Source organism: Chaetura pelagica, unplaced genomic scaffold (assembly GCF_000747805.2).
Source record: "Chaetura pelagica isolate M959 unplaced genomic scaffold, ChaPel_1.0 scaffold104, whole genome shotgun sequence".
NCBI lineage: Eukaryota > Metazoa > Chordata > Aves > Apodiformes > Apodidae > Chaetura > Chaetura pelagica.
Window position 1 is genome coordinate 7,298,097 of NW_009953786.1, and position 18,798 is coordinate 7,316,894.

The 18,798-nt window shown below is 34.6% G+C and overlaps 1 protein-coding gene across 1 annotated transcript; it reads right to left on the bottom strand.

Annotated features, from left to right (window-relative positions):
* Nucleotides 1–469: 469 nt before the first annotated feature.
* Nucleotides 470–18,255, bottom strand: SLC35B3 (solute carrier family 35 (adenosine 3'-phospho 5'-phosphosulfate transporter), member B3). The gene is made up of 9 exons (XM_010000924.1): nucleotides 17,988–18,255; nucleotides 16,602–16,723; nucleotides 14,573–14,727; nucleotides 13,461–13,568; nucleotides 8,537–8,634; nucleotides 5,677–5,769; nucleotides 5,156–5,267; nucleotides 1,544–1,613; nucleotides 470–1,113 (listed from the first exon to the last, which is right to left on the bottom strand). Exons 1-9 carry the CDS (start codon nucleotides 18,186–18,188, stop codon nucleotides 963–965), a joined length of 1,110 nt encoding a protein of 369 aa, XP_009999226.1. The 5' UTR covers nucleotides 18,189–18,255; the 3' UTR covers nucleotides 470–962.
* Nucleotides 18,256–18,798: the final 543 nt, after the last annotated feature.

Genomic DNA, 18,798 nt, shown 5'->3' on the forward strand with positions numbered 1-18,798 from the left:
CTGTCACTAAATAAAGAAAACTGTAATCTGTGCCCTAATCCTTTTAAGTTTATCACACGATCACACAAAGACTGACAAAATACATATTTCAAATCCATTAGTGGATGCTGTTCTTCTTTACTCTATTGCTGAAAATGAAGAGTTTTCATCATACTCATTTAGAGGAGTCCTGTCTCTTTACACCAGGATGACAAGGAGGGTCATAGGCCTCTAAAAATGTTATATTCCACCACAGAAGAAGCAAATCACAGCTTCTTAAACCACTGTTTCAATCACAAATTTTCATTCTGTGTTCTCAGCCTGCTAAGGCTGAAAAACCCAGTTTCCCTTTCTAAAGGCATGAGTGTTGACTGAACAAACTTCATCTCATTTTTGTGCAAGCAATAATCAGAGTAACACTATAAGATTTCCATAAAAAATTCAATTATTACAATAAATACCAAGTTCCATTATTTTCTAATCAATAACTTAAAAAACCCCAACATTTTTATTTAAAATGAAAAAAAAGTGACAAGATTTCTAAACCTTCCACCTTCAAAATTGCAATTTGGTCAACCAGTTGCTGATTAGGTTCCATTAAATGTTAATACATTTAAATTATCCCGCCTAGACAATTAACAAAGAACCACTAATTTCAGATCAGCCACATGGCAAATAATAAAATGCCCAAATTCGTCTCCTACTGTGTCCCACTTGGAGTGCAGCTTCTTAGCAGTTTGTCAGGAGCTGCTGTCCTTCATTGTCTGATATGACATCTGATAATGGCTCACAACACCTTTAACGATGAATTCAAGTGCTCTGAAGAAAGGGCTCACAAAAGTGTGTATTTCTAGCAATCTGCAAGCAGACAATATGCCTTCAGCTCCTTTGGTTTTATTAACATTCCCTTTGGAAAGTGAATCAGTTGAAGACTGTCCTGATAAAATAATAAGTCATAGTCTAGACAAGGCATAAACCACTGTCTATACAGTCTGCGACAACGTCCTTGTTTTTCTTTCTTCCACGCTTTTTTTCCAAATACCATGCAGTGAAGGCAGTTTGATTTTATCCATATTCTTACTGTAAACATTAAGAAATATACCAAGGACAACCAGCAAGCCTGACCACACGTACCTAAAGGGAAGGGAGAGGAGGGGAAAAAAGGTTACTATTAGCACTTACTCTGTGGCAATTATGTAACAGTATTTGCATATTAAATAAAACTAAAGGCCCTAGATTAAGGAGAGAAGAGTGTAAGGAAAAAAACAACCTACAAATTAGTGGACTCTGAGAAAGAATTTCTTGAATCTTTTAACATTTCTACCCTTCCATGCTTCCTTTCCTGTCCTGACCAGAAAAGTCAGAAAAAGTGGAAACTATTTACTCTAGTTTTATTAGCATCAACAAGCCAGTCAATATTTACAGCAGATTGTCAATATTTGTAGATTTCAAATTAAAAGTGTTAAAGGCTACATATTCTTAATTACTTTTGTTATATTTCCATTATCAGGAATATACTTTTTTATAAAATAGACAAATCCCATTTGTAACTATAAATACTTACTGGAATGTGAATGGCTTTGCAAAGAACAAAAAAGAAAGCACAATGGTCATTGCTTTTCTTCCGGTTGTCACTGTAGAGGAAAGCAAATATTTACTTCTTTAAGACTTAAGGTACAGCAAAATAATATAATATAGCCTGCAATATTAGTAGATAACTTCATGACATAATTAAGTCTGGCTCAAACAGTGATCATTGTTGGTGCCAACACAGACTGCAGATGCCCTGGTCGAGCGCAAAACAGGACTAGAAACATACTACTTGAAACAAGTACATTCCATCAGCAGTATCAGCTCCAGTCACAGTATCTGCAGCAGAGAAGCTTCCAGAACAAGACTTGCTATTTGACAACTTCGTAACTTCATGCTAACCAATTCACAGTATCTGAGAGCAACAAACAATCCCTGCAAATAACCGATGTCTAAACTAATTTGTTAAAGCAGAAATAGTACCTCTGCTTGGCTACACCAAATCTCTTGCAATTTCCACATCATGTTATTACAGTTCAGTGGTGTTTGGGGATTTAAGTGGAATTAGATCAGCATCTTGCCATTCTTTTAAAGTTAATGAGAATTTACCTAACAGTGCTGAGAAATACAATTTTGGTTGGAAACATCAGAGAACAAGGATGTCTGACTTCAACAATTATGCATTAGAAAGTTTTCATCAAAATCACTGAGAGACCTTCTTCTACATGTGATCATACCAGTAGAAAGAATCAAGATAGGAAGAAATGCTGAGAACTCAATACTGTTACCAACATGGAAGTAAACTATCTGGGTTACTCTCAAAACATAGCTCCAACAATTATTTGATCCATTTTAATGCTATCTGCTGTGAACAAGAATACAGCATTTCTAGCTAATTGCATCCTGGGAAACCTACACAAGTTTATCACTGAAATAAAATCAACAAATGAGTAAAAGTTAAAGAAAATGTTTTTGTTGTTTGTTGTTGTTTTTTTTAAACAGTGACAATGCAGCCAAGTATACAGGTTTAGCTATGGAGGTTAAGAGCTGAGAAGGTGTCACACCATAGCACAAGTTCTGACTTAAGACAGTATTACTGTTTGCACCTAAAGACTGTAACATATTGACAAAAGAAACCAATGACCACTGATATATTTTCACACTGCTACAGCTAATAAATCAAGTTTCATTTTCCCCAGCTCTTCCCCACAAACAAATATTTACTTGAAGGCATGTTTTGTAGTGGAAGAAACAGCTTTTAGCTGCCCCTATCTTAACTTTTTAGTAATAATTTTCTTTACAATTTAAGAAAAGTATGTACCTCAAATAAAATGATTTTCTATTACATGAAAAATTAAAGGAGAATGAAAAAGAAAATTGAGTTTTAATTAGAAAACAGTTTACAGATGAATAATTTAAAAAATGGTTAAATTACTTCAGTTTTTCTAATTATGATTATTTCTGTTCTTTCCAATCAGTTATTAATTAAAATATTTATGTAACCATTTCCTTGTAAATTAAGTGCCTTTTCCTCTTTTTTCCCAATTAAGTCTGATAATTTCTCATTCTACTAATAGAAATACAATTTTCATTAAACTCTTTCACCCCACTCCCCCCCATGAAGGGAGAGAGTGGGTGAGGGGTGGGAGGGACAGTAATGAATGTGGTGTTCTTCCAAGACACAATAAACATTTTCACATTGCTACAGGCAAGACAGAAAGGGCTCAAATCTTAGGACTGTCAAGGTCAAGCATAAGAAAACCTAGGGTTTGCCATTCCACAGAATTTTAAAGCATTTTTAGCACAGTAAGACTTCTTTCCTTTTTAAAAAAATATTTTAAAATATTTTTTTAATATAAAAAAGGGCTATTTTAATACATGAACCAACACTCTCATCGGGGCCAACTTCCAGTCAGGAGATGCACTGAACTTTGTTAAAACAAACAGTAAACAGACGGGCTGCAGAGGTGCAGAGGCAACAATTAATAGGTATTCTCCCCTCCACTACTGCAAATGAAGTAACGTATCACCTGACATAAAACAGCTCTTAGGGGTAGAGGGAAAAGGGAAAAGTAACTCCATGGCATCTTGCTACACCTTCCCCCACAAGTCCTTGTGACTAACGTTGGTAGTTTTAAGAAAAGCTAACCTGAGGAAGGAACAAACCTGGTGTAATCACTCTTGACAGACTACTGCAAAGATTATTTAAATGCTAGAAGGAGGTAGATAACCAGTGACTGGTTTTGGAAAAATACATTCAAGTTAAATTTTAAGTTTGGAAGCAATAGTTTTGTATACACCATTTTACGTTCTATAAAGAGTAGTAATTTTAGGGACAGCCTTTTTTTCCAGATGACTGACTGCTCAATATGAAGAATATGCCCAGTTGCATATGGGATAAAGTCAAGTCTGAAAATCTATGAAGGATGAAAATACATAATGGTTGTCACTGCCTCTTGCTTCACATTCTCCTTTTCCTCAGGCATCTGGATCCACCGCTGAAGCGTGTTAGCACAGATAAGTCTGACTTGCATTTACTGCTAGGAAATTATTATATTATTAGGTGAGAACACCACATCATGGAAACTTTTTACTTGTGCGTGAACTACCACAGGAGCACACAAGATGGCATTTGGTGACTTCTTTAGCCTGGAGAGGATTCCAGTAACTTTTGACATACTTTAGAGATGTACATTGTTCCACAGTCATCTGAGGCTAGCAGATACACAAGTGAGCAGCCCAAATCTTTTCAACATAATACAGATTGTCATTCTTTATATTTGTTTCTTCTGACATGGTGGATATAATCATATGTTGTCCTAAGCATTTAACAGAAAAGATGACCACTTCTGATTTTGTGGGAAAATTACACTGGAAGGCTAGAAGATCTGAAAGACTAGACGGAGTTTGCTCCTTTCATAAACAATAGGCTTGCATCTCTCCTGTGAATTCACAGTTGCAATCCAGAGATAATACAGCAGCTCTTATACAGCTCATCAATGGTTTGTTTAGCTCAAATCGTGACTTCCAAAACTAATACAATCCTTATTCCACTCAGTTTAATAAAATAACTGAGGAGAGAATCACAGAAGTCAGAATTTGTTCCATTTCAGTTTATTCTGAACGGTGTCTGGAGTGTGCATTGCTACAGAAGCATTCCAATGAGAGTGTATGGACATTCAGAAGCTTCAGAACAGTACTTCACAGTGTTTCTAGCAATACTATTTAGTGGAAATCTCCATAAATTCTGTGCTTTGAGACTATAACACTGCCTACTATGCCTTACTGTAACATCCTTACTTTTCCTTCCATGTTTCAAATATTACCCATCTTTTCCTTACACATTGTTATCCATTTCCATTGCAATTCCTCTCTTTAGAACAGTGCTGTTTCTGGATTTTAACACAGAACAGGCTATATGCACAAGATCACTTAATAGGCTCTTCAAGGTTGAAACTGGCACAGAATGTATCAGGAAGCTCTCAAACACATACTGGTAGTAAAGACCCATGTTACACAAGCCATGATCAGTCAGCACAAAGAACAGGAAAAAGGCCAGAGTACGAGTAATTCTCAAAAGCTCTGTCCTAATAATTGAGGATTACATTTTTATACCAAAAGCAGTAGAGATATAATTTGTTCATACCTGTTACAGCCAGAAGGGCACCAAATATTTTAATCAAAGCTAGAACAAAGGATATGCCAAAATATCCAGTCAGGGAGAAAAGGAATGCATAACCATAAGTCTGAACTGGATGCTGCAACAGTAACAAAAAAAGCCTGTTAGGAAAATGTAACAAAAACCCTGAGGTACTGCAAAATGACATAACACTACAGACTTTAATCAACTGCTTGAGCAGTAATAAGCTGTTCAACAATGCATTAATGCGAAGATCCTTGTTTAGATCTAGTGGAATTAATGGAAAAATAATAATGAAATTAGAAGCTCATAAATCTGGTCCTGCGATTTTGTTTATTTTTAAAAAAACATTACCCTATCTTACACATCAAAAACTGTAACAACTTGCTTATTGTATAAATTTTACAAGTTAACCAGTTTACATGATCAAAATATAACTTTAGACAATTGTTGAGATTTTCTAAACTGCACAGAGCAATGTTTCCCAATGAGATTCTTAACAGAAAAAAGGTAATCTTTACACCTACCTTTGAGCAAAATGTTACTGCAGGGCTTAATCCACTAGTGCATGTTAATCCAAATAAAATATACACAAAACCTATTGAATAGGAATACAAAACCTGAAATAGTTCAAGAGAAAATAATTACCAGGTGATACTATACAGAAGGAGCTGAATTTGCAATGTTTAAAGATATTTTTATTAGGATATCTAAAGCTGAGGTACAGCACAAAGTGAATTGTAAGTGTTAGAGACATTACTCCTATCCAAAACTACATTAAAAAAAGTTTTGTAAGCAAGTAAGTTAATAATATCCTGAGGTCAATGTTGACTGTGATAAATCCTTCAAATTCATTAATTCACAGCTTAAATAAAACTTCACACTACTATATAATTTAAAAGTATGAATAATATGTTAAATGTATTTAATTTTTTGCTACTTATCCTGCACAGTAAAGATCCACATTACAAACGTGGAAAGGGTGCCACGTAATCACCATGAACTACCATAAGTGTCACATAAGTGTCATCTGTGTCACTTCAGTTAACATTCATGGTGCAACTGCATTATGGTTATAGGATACAAGATTTTAAAATATGACCAGCTCTGGCCTACTTCAGTACTCAGAATAGACTACACTCAGCAATGAGGAAAGCTATTCATTTTGTCTGTACTCTTACTTAATTCATAGCTTCACACAGCAACAGAAGAACCTTCATCCTATTCTTTCCCATTTGGAGGCAACAAACAGAAGCTGTAACTACTCATCCATACATCCTCCCCTGGAGTGGGAGGCATTCAGCTGTCTGGGGAACGTTTAGTGGCCATCTCTTATGGAAAACAGAGACAGTGAACAGAACCATTTCTACACATTACTAGAAGAAGAGACTGATCTACTCTGCTTTGAAAACTCAGTGACACTTACAGGCCTACTTCTTTTGACACATTTAATCAATTATTTTCTTGTTATACTATCTCAATTATTTGCAAAAATATATCTATTACCAATTGATTACAATACCATGAGAGAACAGAACATTTATCACTGCTCTACAATAAGGGAGGATAAATATGTATCTCAAGAGCAAACGGCTTTCAAACTCTTAAAAAACAATGGCCTGATGTTCAGAGCTCTTATTTTACAGCATTGAGAAATGTAAAAGTGTGTTCTAGTTCTTAATTTGCCTCTGCATCCAGTTTTTCTCCCAAACTACCCAAGCACCTCACTTTCCACAACTAGGAATGAGCACCACATTGATAGTTCTTTACTATGCAGTGCAATACAAGTCACTACCTCAGAATCACACACAAGACAGAATCACGTATAATCTTCCAGAACAGTGGTTGCTGTTTCAGCCACAAGACATCTATTCTCTTCAGAATTGCTTAATACAGGGCAAGTTCCAAATTCAGCTACAACACAGATACTGAGGATAACAAGATCCTTTACTATTGAATTTTATTTCCACATCATTGCCCATTAAACAGCATCTCTGATTCAGAAGACGTCTTAAATTTCCTACCCACAGTCTCAAGTCTAGAAAATTGATTTTTGAAATTCTACATGTACTTCTGCACTGAATTCTCTGAACAAAATCCTGGAGTGTAACTTCTGCTCCTCAAATAAAAAACAACCTTTATGTCCTTAATCACTACACCAAATCTCCACAAGTATTATGATAATATAATACAAAGAGCAACTTTTGTTAGACTAATGCAGAATGAAAAAGCAAAGTTCTGGGGACAACAGGAGCTTCACAGGTAAATCAGTTAACAATTGCCAGATGACTGTTGGCAAGATGCAAATTGGGCATGAAAACAGTCTGTACTTTTTTCTGGATTTCATAGATTACAGCTAGAGAAGGCTACCCTGGGTCAGGTGAGCTCCATGTTCCTAAAATCTCTGTCCCCAGCAGCAGTCAACAATAAATACGGAAAAAAAAAAAGTACAAAAAAACCCCCAAGAATACAGTGAAATTTTCAGGTGTATTTTTCCACTTTCCAGAAACTTGCAGCTCAAACTTGAGCCAACCTAAATAAATTTCCCCCTTAAATGAAGCTTCCTTCTAACTATTTTTTTTCTCCATTTATGAAGCTATCCTCATAAATGAGAAAACCAATTTCTAGTTAAATGTCAAATACATAGCAAATATGCAAATTATATTTTAATTTTTTTTTTTTACTTATGGCATATTCAGACAATGTGTTATAATAGATTTTTTTGTATTTACTCAAGTTTAAAGAAAAATCTAACAAGTTTTGTCTTCAAACAAACAATCAAACAAAAGTTTTGCCTAAAAAGGAAAAAAAGTCAGACTATATGAACTGATAATCTGCATTCCAAGAAAGTATATTAAAAATACCGAGCAAGACTTTTTCAAAATTATGTATTTCACTGGATCAGGAACACACATATTGACCCCTTCTGAAAAAGAGACTTTCACTGATTTCAAAAAAGGCTGCCTCTCAACTGCTAGCACAGTCTAGAACTGGAAGTGCATCAAATAAGAAAAGCAACATGTTCCATGTAACACATGCTCATCTATACCAAAACAGTAAATATTTTTCAGAGATCATACAGAAAACACTCCACTGATTTCACTCCTGCAGGGCAGAGAAGGAAATTTTTGCTAGAAATTAGTATTTCTGTAGCTGAAACATATTTTTGAAGTTGCACACAGAAAGCAGCACCCCTGAAAGGTTAAAAAAGAAAGCAAAAAACCTGCAAAAGCCCCCAAACAAGCAAACAGTAACTCCCAGTAATAGCATACTAAGAGCTCTTCTTTATATATGTAAGAGAAAAGCAGAATAAATTTCATGTTTTGTCACTGTATGCTTTGTCTATGATAGAACATGTCATTTTAAAATTGCAAATCTGGTATTTACCATTTCTGAATTAGAACCATTGTGCAACTTCATAGCTTTTTCCTGTACATTTCCTATAACTGCATCTGCGCAGAGGGCAAGGGATATTAGGACCACACCTAATGTAAGAAACAAACAAACAAAAACCTGTTCAGAATACTTAGCAGCAAAGTAGAGTAGTGACAAAAACCACTCTGTACTTAATCCTGAAAAGAAATAATAATCTCAGGAATAGAAAAAAAATCATAACCCCCCCCCCCCCCCCCCCTACATCATATTCCAAATGTCAGCAAAACTATTTTATTATACTAGTATAAAGCTACCAGCTGAGCATTGTGAATTTCTAAGTTTGATAGGAACACCTGTACATTGCTATAAAGAAGTCAGTGGTAGTTTTTGTAGTAACAAGAGGGAATGTCAATTGCATTTATTTAGGTATTTTTAATGAAATTAAATAGCCAAAGAACATACCATCTTCAGTAGTTAATTCTAGATTATTGTTTCCCAACAAAGGCAAATAGAAATATTAGATTTAATGGTAAAACAAATTCAAGAGGATTCACAGTGGAAATCTTCCATTACTGAAATATTAATTTTTTAAAAACTACTGTTCAGATACAAACTCCATGGTTATAGATTACCATGTTTGTTCACAACCCATACACTAGACAGTCAATAAAGTAATCAGCTTTCTGATAACAAAAAGATGAGCTCTTTATCCATGCCAGTCACAATTCACTTCCCAACCTCCAAACCTCAATTCTTTCATGACTGCAGCAACTGTTGTATGTAATGATGCACACAGGTTGATACACCACTTTTTCCAAGTGTATACACATTATACATGTGCCCACACATTATAGTAGATACCAACCATTAAAGTCACATTTACTCTTTGTTCTAGTCTTGGTTCCTTAAAACACTGTGTCAGGGAAGAATGAGGATTGGAAGACTAGGAACAAGCAGTGTTATATTTTCTTAATATTATGTTTTTATTGTCAGGTCTCAAAACAGGCATTCTGATGGACCAAATGGAGTATAAGTTCTTGACACACAAACATCTTAGCTTCTAGAATTTTCAAATGGAAAGGTTTAACATTTTTAGGACCAAAGAAGTTTAAGGTGGCATCTCCGTGGCAGACTTCTGCATGTATGTGAACTTCCAAACCAGTGTTTTTACTTTGGAATTGAGACCAGTAAGGTTAACTAGTATCAAAAATATGAGTAACAATGGTTTCAAGAACTGGTCCTAAATTAGTTTTCAATGAAATTAAACCTGAAGGTCTTGCATGAACAAACTTGATTGAAACACTACATTGCATTGTATTTACACTATTAACATGATGCTTGAAATCTTTAAATTATTAACACTGCTTATACATTTATAAGCTATTGAATATTTATGTAAGTTCCTCAACGATGCATTCTCACACTTGCAACCCCCAGCACACCAGTATTTTAGACTGGTCAGTTGTTTGGAGTTTACCTGCCTATTAAGACCACTTTAAATCTCCACATTTTACAAGCCTGCTACATACAAGATCAGAGGCATAGTAGAGGCACCAAACCAAGCAACACCATCTTAACAACAGTGAAGCTAAGGACAAAACACCCCAGTCTGCAAAAGACTAAATTGCAATTCTACAGTCTAGGATGGAGAAATTTGCATGCAATTGACATTTTTACTGTGTCTTCACTGAAAACAGTTTAATACCACTTACACTTGTAATGACAGAAAAATATGCATTCCCATAGCACCAATGTTTCAAGACTGTTTCCTTCTGCACACCCTTCTCTTCTGGTTTCTCTTGGAAGTGCTGTATTTATTATTCACATATATTATTCACAGCTACTTAGGATATTCACCACTACCTCTTCAATTTGATAATGCTTTGAGATCTTAGCACCAAATATGCCTCTTCCTTAGTTATAAATATGTACCTGCTCTGGCAGAAGAGAGTTTCTGTTTTCTCGGCTGACCTCTTTCATGTGTAAACAAAATCTGTGTAGATTCCTTTTTTGGCTCAGCAATATTGAGATTAGATTTAGCAAGAGCGGAAGGGAGAAGAAAAGCAAAAAAAGGACTTGTGAAATTGTTCATCCAGATATTATTTTATGTCTGCTCATGCTCCATTTTTATGATTTGCATCAGACAACTAAGATTATATGTTTTGTTTAACTTCACAGCATACTTTTACTCTCTTAAAACAGTGAAATGTAAACAACTTTGTTCTTAAAAAGGTCATAGAAGTTTTATGAAATCAAGGTAGAAATCAAACCAGTTTGCATGGAAACAGTTCTACATGAATGTGCATAAATCATTGGAACGAACTCCAAAAATTAACTGGGCAGTAAGTCAGAAGGAACATAAAACTGCAACTTTAGAAAACACTAATTCTGAAGTTTAACAGTTGCTGTTTCTAGTTTTGAAAGTCTTAATATCCTTAAATATTTTATTTCTTTGAAGTACCCTATGAAGATAAAAAATTAACTTCTGCTTTTCCACTTCCAGTATTTATTCTGTTATTTACATCAAAAAGTGTAATTACTCAAAAAAAAAAAAAAGCCATTCTCCAGAGTGAGCAAAGTTTTAAATTATTCTTATCACTGGTTTTACACTCCAGCAGCTATGGATTTCCAAAATACCAAAAAAAATCAGTATATTTCTTGAAGGAAGGGACCACCTATCTCCGTATTTCATCCAATAAAAGGAAAAACCTCACCATTTCCATTATGAAAAGCTTCTTCTGGTTAAATTAAGTGAAATGGGAATAAAAGAAAACTGCTAAGACGAAATAAAGAAATGCATAAAGAACCTTCTCAGAAGCTGAGTGGGAGAATTCTCCATCACCTTCTTAAGGGGAGATCCAGACTTTTGAATTCTAGTTCTATATTCTATTTTCACAAAACTGATTTCCTCCATATGGTAGTGCTCTAAGTAACCTTCACTACATACAGAATTGTTTGAAGCACTAAAAATATAAAAAGACAACCCTGTTTATAAAATTTTTAATCTTTCATTTTGCAGTCCTTTTAAGGGCGTCATGACTTTGCTACCTTTGCTGCACTTCACCCTATTCTATTCAGCTGAAGAATCAACTCTCCAAATTCCTTCAGAATAAAGTCATAGCCCATATTTAAAACAATTCAAATTTTACAAAAGGAATATATGAACGTGTGAATGCACTTTTGGCTATAGCCAAAAGTAGCTGTCATGGTAACATATATCTATTAAACCAGAAACAACAGAATATAATTACATGTATATTAATATCATGCTGTACTCAAAATGTGTTTTTTTTTCCAAAGCTACCCAACTACAGTACACATCAACATATTAAATGCACAGCAATTATATACTTCAGATTTCTGTGATTTCTTCCTCTACCAGTAGCACTAAAATTACATTAAAAGGCATCATAATTAATGATGAGCAAGGCAGAAGATACATAAAATTTAGACATCACAAATTGATCACTACCAACACTAGATGAAATACCTTTCTGAGGACAAACCATATCTTCCTCAAACCCAAATATTAATTATTATTTTTAAGAACAAAACTTCTAAATTAGTGCTTCCACTATTAAGAAATAAAGGTTTCACACTGAATGTCTGGCATAACAGTTGTAATTAATCTCAGAATTTCAAAACAATATACTAGAAGTTGAATATTCAATTTTTTTTCAAGGTTCAGCATTAATCCAAGCACGAGCCAAGTAAATAACATGGGTTTTATGAATAACCAATTCTCCCTTGTCATTTGAGAAAGAAACCCAACTAAGCTTTTAAACCCAAGCAGGTTAAAATCTTTTCTGTGCTTTTTATTTTGCACGGTTGAAGTGCTAGGGCTTGGATATTAGGCTCAAGCCAGAACTGACCTATAGATGAACCCTATATATTTCATAGTTATTAACCTTTTATAGTTATTAACTTTGGTGCTATAATTATTAGTTTAAACTATCACTCACAAACTGTTTATGCTGAAGATAACCCATTCAGGATCTTCTATGCTTAACCATTAGCCCAGGTATTTTAGGCCAATGATGATGAAGTGTCAAGAAACTCTTGTGTAACTGTATGCAATAGACTATATAGCTTTTTCTGGTAACATGTCCAGGCAAGATATTTTAGGGAAATCCCATCAACTGCAGTCTGGGCTCTAACCAAGCCCTGGTCTCAGCTGGTCAAGGGGAGTACCACTAGATGTTTCTGCACAAAAATATGCAAGTCATTCTGACTTGCTGATTTGGCACGATAAATCTGGGACCCTCTTGCAGTGAGCTTTGGAGACCTCACCTACGAGTGGATGAACCGTGTAGGACTTCCCAATTGCTGGGAAGGGCTCTCCAGAGCCTCGCACCTACTGGGGCTCCCCAGCAACTGCAGATCAGGATGACAGTAACATATTAAGGGCAACTGGTGATATATCTTCCTTAATCACTAGAGCTGCTTCCTGTGTCATAATAATTAGGTGCATTGCCATGTTTAGTTTCAACTTTGCTATAAGTATTTTAGTTTCGTTGTATTTTCTTTAGTGGATACCATGTGTTTGTTGTGGTTTTTGTATAAATTTTAACGTTAGTAAAAATAAGCTAACTTCCTTGATTGGGTATCTGTGTCCTTTGTGCTGTCCCTGCCCCTTTAGTAAAGCATAAGTTGGCAAAACGACAGCATAGAAAAGTTAGAATGGGGGCACATCAACTAGGAATTACAGCAAGCCTCAGTGAAACTGTAAATTAATATGAAATAAATGGTTCTGAAATACTTAGAATAAAGGCCTCTTCTGCCACACATGTGATTCTGCTAGTGCAAAGCTACAATGAAACCTACATGTTCTAAAGGATACCTGAAGGCACTCCAGTAAGAACTCTCAGAATTTCTACGGAATACTCTTTGTAGGAAAAAACAAGCATTTTTTTAAAACTCTAAAATATATTTTTACCTGTCAAGTTGAAGTTTGGTGCAACTGTACTGTCAGCTAAAGTAAACCATATTAATCCAAGGCTCATACAAAGGGCAGCAGACACATCTGCAATATTGTAACGTTTTCCTACAAAAGCAACACAAACAACATGAATGGGCTTGTTAACACTCTCAGAATCTCAAATTTATACTCTTTAGTAGGCTAGAAGGCAAAGGAAAAACTGTTCCAATGTCATTCCTTTACTTAAGCTGATTAAAAAACCCAAACAAATAAAAAAAAATTACATTTCAGCTTCTAAGAATAAAATACTACTACAGTACAATATGAAGTTTCACAAAGCTTTAAGGGAATACCAGTCTTTCTGCATTAAAATGATAAAAAATTATCCCTAGTAAAAGGTTATCAATATGCATGCATGTGTGTATGTGAACTTGTAACCTACTCTCTATTGCAATTAGAAGAACAGAATTAGCTACAAAAACATAAATATATCATTTGAGATTCTGTTCAATAACACTTGACCATGAAAAATTTTCCTGACTTAAATGAATCCTTGTGCAGTGAACAAATATAAACTTCTATAATATACCTAAGTCTTTTAATCCAGCAATTCCGAAGTACATTTATTCACACAACTATGGCCTTTATCTGTTGTTCTCCACATCCTTTTTTCTGTTCTTGGAATATGAACTATGACTTTAAGACATGTAAAGTCAAGTGTATTTCTGATTAAACATTATTTTTTTTAAATAGGAATTTTATTTAGGAATTTAGGATTCAAGCTTTTTACCAAAGAAGAGTAAGGGATTTCCTCACAAATCATGGCTGGAGGTTTTTTTTCCATTTCAGTACTGAAATGGTTTCATTTATGAACTGATTTGGTTTCGAAACAGTTACATCACTTAACATTTAAGAAAGCTGGTATAAAAATTAAGTTTTGCAAGTGAGCTGTACAACTTATTTTTTACCACATTTTCTGAGAAGATACTTCAGAGATTCAAATTTTTCCTCCTATAGGAAAAAATGCTACCTGCCCCTCTCTATGCAAGAACCTCAGTGGAATTAACAGTGTACAGGTTTCCACACATGAACAACAACAAAAAAATTCTTATAGCAAAACTAACACTTACCTTGTATAAAAACCCCGCCTACCATAACTGGAATCAGCTTACAGCACTTGAAGATGACTTGAGTAGGGTAATTCAGATACCCTAAAGAAGTATTTGACAAACCCATAGTCCCCACTGTTAAAAATGCTATTATCATGTAGGTCTTGCCAGGAATTCTACAAAATATAAACACAGACATCTTGGTATTACAGACTTATCTAGAGAAGATTCTGCTTGGAAAATTTAGATAAAAGAATATGTTTGTAACACAATTCGACCACCTTTCTCATTCAATTCTATTCCATAATAGACATTTTAAAATGCACGCGTTACTGGTTTAAAAATTAATTTCTTTCAATTACTGCTAATAAAAAGCATTCAAATACAAGACAATAAAAACTTCATGGCTCATGAAGCTTTCAAGCAGTAATTCTTTAACCTCCTTCTGAGAAGGGGTATTATTTACAAAAGAATAAAGACAAAGATTTATGGCTACTTGTCAAAGAAAACACACAAGGTTAGTATACCAAGATACACTTAATCTTAGTTCTGTCAAGGTCATTCTGTCAATTTATTTGGTGAAGTTTTCACATGAACATTGACATTTTTAGAATGAAAAAGTTGCAAAATGCACCACTGTTTATAAAACACAACAGAAGTATGAGAGAAGTGATTCAGTATCATAAACAGAGGAGCCCGTTGAACATTTTCAGATGTATTGTTTGAAATGTGATGAAATCATCACCTGACAAGATCCAACAGTAATTTTTAGCAATCAGTGCACTCATTTTGTGAAGTGGTATTTTACAGTTAATTTACAGTTATTGTTGTGCATATGTTCAGCTACTTTTTATGCATACTCAGAGCACATGAAATCATATGAGACCCTGGCTCTTCTTGTAACCCTGGCTTATCCGTAACTCATTAGATGATGCAAGCATACTCTGAGGCATGCAAGAAAAATTTTAAGAAACAGAGTTCCTCATGAAAAATAGGAAATAGATTTCCTAATGTCTTCAAGAAGATGACTATGTTATAGAAAATGAAATGTAAAATATATTTAAGATCTACATTTCCAACATAACTTATTTACAGGGTCATGCTCTATAAACATTACCAACTATATGGCAGTCAAAACCTAAATACTAGTTACAGAATACTCAGAAGGTAACAATATTACCCAATGCATCTCAAAAAGGCAGATAACTTGAAATACAAGCTGTCAGTGTTTGAAATAAAATTAATAATTTATCAAAGTTACTTTTTTTGGCTAGAAAAGGATTTTATTACATAAAATTAGTATATGCAAAATCAGCCAGGTATGACTAGCACATGCTTTAAGGGAATTATAAATTAATGTACATCACAACAGCCTCTATTTAAGCTTCCAGAGGGTCTCAACATACTGCAGAGGCTGCAGTTGAGAGGGAAGCCACAGAATGGCCACATTGAGTCAGATCCAACTATGCCATGTATATAGGATTCAAGACAGCAATAATCTCCTTGATGAAGAAACAGACTAATTTCATGGCAGGGTGTTACAAAGGCCATCTTAAATGAACAATGCAAAACCTAAGTGCATCCTATGAAGCAAATCTCCACAGCCACATGGCAAGCCAAGAGCAGCCTTGTGACACTCTCCAAGATGTTAGAGGAACCTCTTGGTGAGGAGGTCCCAAGGTTTGAGGAAAAGGTATTCAGTGAGTGATGGCTTCAAGTGCTGTGAAGTGCAGCAGCCCTCATCTAGACGTGATAATCTCAAGCAACAGTCAGTCTGTATTGGCTGCCTTAAGGATAGGATAGGATATACTCTGCCACTGGGACAAAGTGACAGTAGAGTCAACAAGACAGACTTGAAAGTCTGAAATCTAAGTGAGTATTTATCAAACATTTTCTAACATCATGCTGTAAATTCCCATTATTTTAACTACAGAACTGCTACCAATGCCTCACAGTATTTATGTTCAAACAAAATAAGTTAAATTTACCATAAATATCATGTGTTTCCAATTTGATGAACAATGGATAAGATGCTTTAAGAAACACATACCTTCTCCTTTTGTCCTGAATCAACTGCAATTCTATTAGTCCAAAAATTGAATAAAATCCAAATTGCACTAAAGTGAGGTACCAACCAAAGGGTTTAAAACCTTCCACTGAAAAAATCAATTCCTATAAAAACAAAAAAACCCACGAAAGTCACAAACATGCACTAAAATACTAAATCAAAACAAACTCAAGAGTTGTTTTTTTTTCTTCATTTACTTCCAAATCTAGCCTTTGCAGCTGCTGGGTATTAACTAGAATTTACCTGCCACATGTAACTTGCAAAGTATTGAAAAAGACAGACAATTTAGATTCTCCACAATGCAATGAGAAAATTTACTGCTGGTGTAAATCCACTGAAATTAATGGATCGATTCATCAGGGGAATACATTTGATCCATTAACATTAAAATGAAATTATAGATGGTTTCCTGCCTGCTTTTCAGTTAATTTACTTCAGCAGACTGTTTTTCTCCAGAATTATAAATGGCACACAACATATGAAGTACAAACTTTCTCTTTACTGGTAATTTTAATCTCTTAGGAATATACACCTAATATTTTGAGTGCCTATATTAAATACCGTTTATAAACTTAGAAATCTGCAAACTGTAGGAACATTTAAAACCAGAGCAGCTTGTTACAGAGAAGTATATGCACTGCATATAGAATTATGTAGATGAGTCAGTTTTAGAAACAATAGGATACCTAACATCTTCCTTTTGAGATTCTGCTTTCCATTACAAAGAACTTCATCTAATGCTTCAGAAGTACCTTTATTTTAACAAACTTCCCAACCATTTAAAAAAATTGCATTGGAAACGGTGATTTTTAATTATCAACTTTTAAAATCACTGTTTTTTTGAGAAGACTCACTGAACTTCAAAAATTTTAAGTAAAGGAGCAGAAGTGTAGCTGCTCAAAGGAAAAGAGAAAAGGTTAGCAGGAAGAGAAATGTTTAACTAATACGGTGTAAACATTATGCCTCTGCTTAACAAACAATCACAGTACATGTTTCAACTCTGTCCTGAAGGGACAGAAGAGAGAGCAGACTACTAATGCTGTACGGCACTTGGGGAACTCAAGGAGATCTAAAGTTCAATCAAGTTTTTATGGTTCTACAATTTGTTTTCAGAAGACTAAGAAATCACGTGTTAAAAATACACGTTCAAAACAACACTGAAAGGTCTATCTTGCATGTAGAAGATCAAGTTATCAAAGTCCAACTCAATCAAAACTTGTAGGCACGCTCTTGATTCTGAAAATACGACTTTGCAATCAATATCCATTTTAAATGTCTATATGTATTAAAATACACATTATATTACTATGCAGTTGAAATAAAAGGGCTAGGAGGAATTGACCTAAGACACAAGTTCATAGCATTTACCTGTAAATATCCATAGATTAGATAAAACATAAAAACTCCAGAAACACAGATGAAAAACTGAGTAGGTTTCTTAAATTTGCTGAGATTCATGCCAAGAACTATAACATCATCTACTGCTTTGATATGAGGAGACATAGTTTGAGATTTGGAAGGTACACTGATGGAAATGTATTTTCTGGATGAAGTGAATTTCAGATCCATGATTCCTAGTTTGCTGCATTCGGTGCTATTGTTATCTTCTCTCTGCGCTTCTGAGTGTCCTTTGTCTGAAAGCTGAAAGAAATGCTAAAGTCAGATGAGACATAACATACAGCTTTCCAACAGTAACAGTAAACAAATGTGACGTTTGTATGGAAAATAAAAGCTTTAACAGTTTTGATGTACTGTTTTATTAATGAATTTTGTTTAACTTTTCTGATGTCCAAACTTAACGTAAGTTAATATCAGACCAACAACAACACTTCATCAAGGCACTTTTGCTTCATGTTGGAAGTGGTATTCCTCCACTCTATAACGGAAACAAACAAAGAAATAAACATCAAAACACTGGCAAAAGAAAACCAGCTTCAGTTTCACAATAGCTCAAACTAGTTCTTTTATGCCAATACTAACAGGAGAGACTAGGAGAGAAGTGATCCCCATGATCAAATCACAATGAAAGAACTGGTATTGAAGCACTGTGGTTCTGTCTATTTTACTTCATTTTCACAGTGAAATATACCAGACTAGTCCACTACATGGGAAGCCCTGCTAAAAACACAGATTTAAGCCTACAATTGGTTACAAGCGTTGAACTGGAAGAGGTTATCCC

Excerpts from the sequence above, each read along its gene's own strand:
- SLC35B3 (XM_010000924.1), bottom strand. The coding sequence starts at position 18,188 with ATGGATCTGAAATTCACTTCATCCAGAAAATACATTTCCATCAGTGTA. Across the intron at positions 14,728-16,601 it reads ATTCAGGACAAAAGGAGAAG|AATTCCTGGCAAGACCTACA; the intron begins GTATGTGTTTCT and ends TATATTTTGTAG. Across the intron at positions 1,114-1,543 it reads GCAAAGCCATTCACATTCCA|GTACGTGTGGTCAGGCTTGC; the intron begins GTAAGTATTTAT and ends CCTTCCCTTTAG.